The sequence below is a fragment of the Perkinsus marinus genome, assembly GCF_000006405.1.
Source record: "Perkinsus marinus ATCC 50983 genomic scaffold scf_1104296975596, whole genome shotgun sequence".
In the NCBI taxonomy this organism is placed as follows: Eukaryota; Perkinsozoa; order Perkinsida; family Perkinsidae; genus Perkinsus; species Perkinsus marinus.
Window position 1 is genome coordinate 239,242 of NW_003200720.1, and position 5,868 is coordinate 245,109.

General features: G+C 47.0%; 1 protein-coding gene across 1 annotated transcript in view; it reads left to right on the forward strand.

Annotated features, from left to right (window-relative positions):
- The window catches only part of Pmar_PMAR025549 (hypothetical protein), a gene marked incomplete at both ends in the record, with an annotated part of 13,336 nt that overhangs the window by 4,220 nt on the left and 3,248 nt on the right, over window positions 1–5,868 (forward strand). The window contains 9 exons of the mRNA XM_002765162.1: window positions 4,107–4,203; window positions 4,283–4,401; window positions 4,449–4,660; window positions 4,829–4,935; window positions 5,227–5,278; window positions 5,324–5,394; window positions 5,446–5,524; window positions 5,590–5,699; window positions 5,752–5,802. Of these exons, the coding sequence (XP_002765208.1) occupies window positions 4,107–4,203; window positions 4,283–4,401; window positions 4,449–4,660; window positions 4,829–4,935; window positions 5,227–5,278; window positions 5,324–5,394; window positions 5,446–5,524; window positions 5,590–5,699; window positions 5,752–5,802 (898 nt within the window). The remainder of the gene's footprint in view (window positions 1–4,106; window positions 4,204–4,282; window positions 4,402–4,448; window positions 4,661–4,828; window positions 4,936–5,226; window positions 5,279–5,323; window positions 5,395–5,445; window positions 5,525–5,589; window positions 5,700–5,751; window positions 5,803–5,868) is intronic.

A 5,868-nucleotide genomic window follows, 5' to 3' on the forward strand; every position in this document is an offset into this window, starting at 1 on the left:
ATTCGGTGCGCTCCTAGCGTCCTGGGGGACGCTTATTGAATCACTCCAGCCTTCCACACCTAGCTACGGTCACAATTCAATTTGACACGTGAATTCAATGTCATCGAATGGCCATCCTAGAGCAGCTGTTAAGTCTCGAAGAGATCGGGCCTAGCCAGAATTCCACCACCTCTGCTGGCCGAGCAGCTTCTAGTGCAGAGGACAACCTGACTATCCACCACAAACGTGCTATCGGTTGGACTAAATCGCGTAAAAGAAAGTCTCTGAGGTTGAAGACTCGAGCTCAAGCAGTGAACGGTGCCTTGTGTGTTACAATGAACGGTGCCTTGTGGATTTCGCAGAATGCAGTGAGGCCGTCAAGACTCTCTCTGAGGGGAAGCTTGGGTGTGTCTTCTTGACCGATCGGAGCCCAATACACTGCAAGTATCCGGAGGATGGTTTCAACGCCAAGGCTATGAACGTCAAGCCTGGAGGGAAGCAGCCTCGAATGCGCGCAGGTTGGTATGAACGCGATGGCCGACGCGTTGTCCAGGAAATGGTCTTTCCGGTGGACCATCCTCGATACGCTGGCTTACCCAAAGGACTCCGGCAGGTGGTACTGGAGAGGTCCGGGGAAGCGGCAGTAGTGGGCAAGAAGCAGGACGAGCTGGTCATCCTACTCTCTAATTGTGATGATTTCGCTTCCCAGAAAACTCCGCTCCAGGAAGAAGCTGAGGCCCGCGGTGACCGAGTCATATATGGTGTGAAATTTCACCCAGAGTTGGCACCAATAGAGGCAGCTTACCGCTCCATCGCTAAGGCCATTAGGATAGGGAACTCCTCCAAGTCATCAGCAGGGTTCGTCCGAAGAGTAGAGCGCTGCCAGGGGCCTGCCGACCTGACGTTGCTGCTTATTCGCAAGCACTTCAGGTCATCAAGGGAGTATCTTAAGTCTTGCATGGAGGGAATGAGCTTGGAGGAGATAAAGCGACTAAGAAAGGAGCTTCGAAAGCATCGAGGGCCAGCGTGAATGTTGCCTGCTCCTACAGGGCAGTCCGACGTTCAACGTTGGCGAGTTTAACCGGAGACGTATAGTCTAATTTCTCAAGTTGTGTGTGTTTCCAATGAATTTGCTCTCCATTTCGATATTGGGTTTTGAGAACAGGTCATCAAGGAGTAGAAATTGTCCAAAACTGGCATAGACTTCTCGGCACTGAGGGTAAAAAAGACCAAAATGTTTTTTTGTCGAGTTTCAAATGCGCGACTTGGATCTATAGGTAATCAAGCATGGGGAGCTCAGTAGTGAAAGAGTTAGGTCGAAATTCGTCAAAATGAAAGAAAAAAGTGCCCGCCCAGTTCGCGCGTTTCTAGATGGCGCGTACTGTATATATTATAAATAATCTATGATGAATATATTCCTAGTAGGCAATTAGGCAACAGTGATGTCCACATCATCCCGAACAGAAGTAGTGCATACTGAGTACTGCAAGCTAGAGTGATGATTCCCATATATAATCGACCCCAATGATGATCGCTCACCTCGAGGAAGTATTCCCTATACCACTTCTTTGACTCATCGTAACGTATGATAACGATCGGGATCAGCAGCATTGACAGTATGTGCATTACAAACATGGCCACGAGGAAGCTGTGTAGTTTGGTTAGAGCTGATATAAAGAAAACATCATAACAATTCTGATGAAGATCTCCGAGCCGTTCAACTCTATCATACACGGTTTTCGATCAGTGTTGGAAAATATGCACATGCTCAACTACGTGGGCTGATAATAATATGAAAATTTCTAAGAAATTTTGTGGATTTATCGTTGGTTTCTGCGCACCTCAACCCGAAGTAATGTGTAAATGTGTTTGCCTCCAACACTGTCTATCACGGCCCCCCTCCCCCTCCTCGCGTACAGCAAACTAGCATGATGACTGCTGGGGAAAGGGCAAGGCCCAGTGTGAGGAGGAAGCGGGTCGGCCTTGCTAAGATGAGCTCCTTGTAGACCTGCAAGAATGAGGATGATATGAAGAGCACATTGTCAACGCTGCCACCTGGAAGGGGTATCTTAGGTTGCTGTTGGTAAGATACGGATCATGCCCAACCTCTGCTTCCCCGATCAACGGTGAGACGACCGAGGAATCATCATCCATTTAAACCCTCATAAAACTTCCTCGATTTTAATTGAAAACCCAAAACCACCGGTGAGAGCAGCAGTTGCTATCAAGCATATCGGAAATACTGAGTACTTGTCCATTGCCACAGCATAAAAATAAAGTAGAGGGGGACTAAGGCGGGAATAAGGCAGGAGTAGTACCTATGAGGGTATATGTGGTGGTGGATCACAGATCGAATCGAGAGTGTTGGAATATATGTTTGCTGTCCTCAGCTGAGTCCGGTAATTCCCTATACGTTGTTATATTTCTGGTTTTGTATAGCCAGCAAACTCCCTATATGTAAACTCCTGCATCAGGAGTTGATAACAAAAATTCATCTTAGAACACAGATTCTGCCGAAAGTCGCGACTGAACTCTTATAATGTGGTGAAGGAACTCCCGAGCTCAGTTGAGGACAGCAAACGAATATTCTACTTGTGGAATTTTCAACACTCAGATGCACCGAGAGAAATTACTTTGAATTAGTGCATCTATAGTGAGGTCTTTGGGTGATGGGGAAAAAATGACGGTAAGAGGAATCGAACCAGGACGCATCACAAGACAGCACGACCATTATCCATCATACCAATCGTCCTTTAACCAATCCAAGCTTCCAATACCGGTGTAGGGCATTACCCTCGATACACACACCGCGTATAGGCCCACTACCATGAACACGACGCTTGCAATCATGATTCCCTGGGAGGAACATCATCATCATCACCGACGGGGGAGGAAATTTAATGCTTTTTCTATCAGTTTTCACCCCGACACTCCTCCCACGTTAGCGCTCGTCGGCCGATAAGTCCCATACTACCACTCCCATAAACCAGTCCCGTCCACCTCGAGCCTTGGCACCTCCCCCCTCTGTTGTCCTCTCTTCTACTGGAAGGGCATCAAGTAGAGTCATACTGAGCGATTATACACGAGTGATAAAATTCTGTCGATTTCGAAATGGAATTTTTCACTCATTAAATAATGCTGTTAATTTCGGGTTGCAATAATCAGTCGATGTGTTAGATAGATCCCTCCCGAAATTCAAAAGCCCTTACAAGATTGGGTCAAAGATTTAGAATTCACTTCTGGGGCCGATTTCGAAACTCAGCAGAGGTGTATTGATCACCGCCAGTAGGGGCCATGGGAATAATTTCGTGGCGCGTGACGGGATGGGTAATTTCGTGGCGCGTGACGGGATGGGTAATTTCGTGGCGCGTGACGGGATGGGTAATTTCGTGGCGCGTGACGGAATGGATAATTTCGTGGCGCGCGACGTGGGAGTTTCGTTCGTCTGAGGGAAAAGAGTTGACTGTTGACTGCTCTCTTGCTGTGTTGACCCATCATCTGGCTGTGTTGGGGATTTATAGTATCTATCAAAGTGCTAGTAATAATAAGGGGTAGGAGGCAGGGAACCTATTTCGTATCTTTATTGCAGGTAACTGGATATATAACTTATCATTTAACTTTCGATTAATCTAATAAGATCCCCATATTCATGTAGGGAATCTTGAGCTTGACTCTACAAGATACAGATTAGGTCGAGTAATGGTCATTTTTGTGTAGATGGATAAATCAAACCTGATTGTGAACTATCTACCATCAACATTTGCCGAAGCAGACCTATTGGAAATGTTTGAGCGCTATGGTGCGATACAGTCAGTGAAGGTGATTCCCCCTCAACTAGAGCCCCAGCACTCTCTCGATTAGTCTTTCATCACGCGTGAACGTCAGCGAATATTTATATCTAGTGATGGTGATTATACATCTTGTCCCCCAAAAAAGCGGAATTTTTATATCGGGAAAACGATGATTTCGCGGCGTGCTTGATCGTGTGGGGAGTTATCATCTCGCTTCGTTGCTTACTTGAGGCTGGGAATACGTGAAATCGATATTTGGCTACTCGAACGCTGTGACATTCTTCGTTGTCCACGGCGTTGGTATTCCGGTTTTCTTCCAAATGTATTTCCCCTCAGATTGTTCGCGACAAGAGCACCGGTATATCAATGGGGTTTGGTTTTGTAAACTTCGACACTAATGAGGCTGCTGAAGCGGCAGTTAACGCTCTCAATAGTAATAAGAAAGATTCTTTTCATGCCCCCGAGCCCGCACTCGGAAGAGGTTGCCGCTAAGATTCCTCCTCTGTTATCAGCTACTGTCCTTCCGGAGGGTAAACGTATGAAGGTGTCGGTGGCCCGACCGGCATGGAAGGCAAATATTCACAGTAACTTATACGTTTCTGGCATACCACTTTCCTACACCGAAAAAGATGTAAAATAATTTCGTGGCGTGCGGTCATGATTATTATCATTCTTCAGATTGAAGACTTATTCGGTCCTGAATACAAGTCGCATATAGAGGCGATGCGGCTGTTGTACGACCAAACCGAGCAACAGAATTTCCGAGGAATCGCAGTCGTTCGCTTTGATACGGAAGAGAGCGCATACAACGCGATGAAGGCATTCTCCAATTGTCAACTCACCGACCCGGTATCGAAAATAACCTCTTCATTGCAGCTGAAGCCGTGGAGGTGGGGGGGAGGGGGGAATAATGCACTCGGGTTTGTTACGGGCGGCTTCATTGAGGGGAGGATTTGATTTTGAGGAAGCTGCTTCGCTCCGCCGTGATTCGTGGAGTGTTTTAGTGAATTTTCTCGTGTAGTGATTTATTTGGAATCTTCCTTACATGTTGTCTTCAGGCCTGAATTCCGAGCCGATCGAGTTGATTCAGAGGTGATGAGAGAGCAGCTGCTGGTAGGACAGCAGACGACCTCACCAGGGCTGCAGCCTGTTGCTGGTCTGAGGGGTAAGGATACGAGCTTATCATAACTATCACTATAACTATCATATGCTATGAATATATGTTTGCTTTCGAACTCAGCTGAGTCTAGGGATTTGCTCGCTGATTTTAGAAGTTTACATTTGAATTCGGGTAGAAGTGTACAGAAACCGATGAGAATTTTCCTCAGAATTTCCGCAAATGTGATCCACACATGCAGTTGACCATGTGCATATATTCTCTCATCGAGAATATGAATATTGCAGTGTGTTATCGTCATGAAGTAGACTGATCGAGTTGGTTGATGATGATGTTTAGGTTCCCGAGCTTACTCCACTGGTATGTTCAACGTTAAATCACCTCTGCAGCCGTGGGTGCAAAACACCGCATGCAGGGATAGAACCCGGGTCGTCAGGTACACAGCGAAGCAGCAGTCCGAGACGAGCCGATACGCCCCTCGTTCGAGATTTGCCAGTAGCAGCATAGGTGATGGGGAGTCATCATCACTGCCATCGGGCGGAAGTGGCTTCTACGCAGGCCTCTCTCGAGCGTACCGGCCGCAGTCTGAGAGCACTACAGATAAACACTCAGGAAATTGGGAGAGTGCGTGGAACGAGTAAGTTCATAAAAGATTCTTTTCGTGCCTTTTGGTGACCACACGGAGGAGGTTGATGGTATTAGATATCTCCGCAACGTCATTGGCAGTCAGGGGAGCAAAAACGGCGATAAGACGGGACAGCCGTTCGGGTTTGCTTCTTCTCCTTCTCCTCCTCAGTTATTGTCCACTACAGGTGGGGGAAATCTTGCAATCTTGCGCGCGATTTCTCACTGCGTTTTCTTCAGTTCCTGATTCGAGCCTTATGATGCAGGCAGCGGCTGCTATGGACCAACGGGGTAAGTTCAGTGACTCGAGTTTTAAAAATTGATGAGTAATCGAGTTTCACCCTAGTGATATGAAAA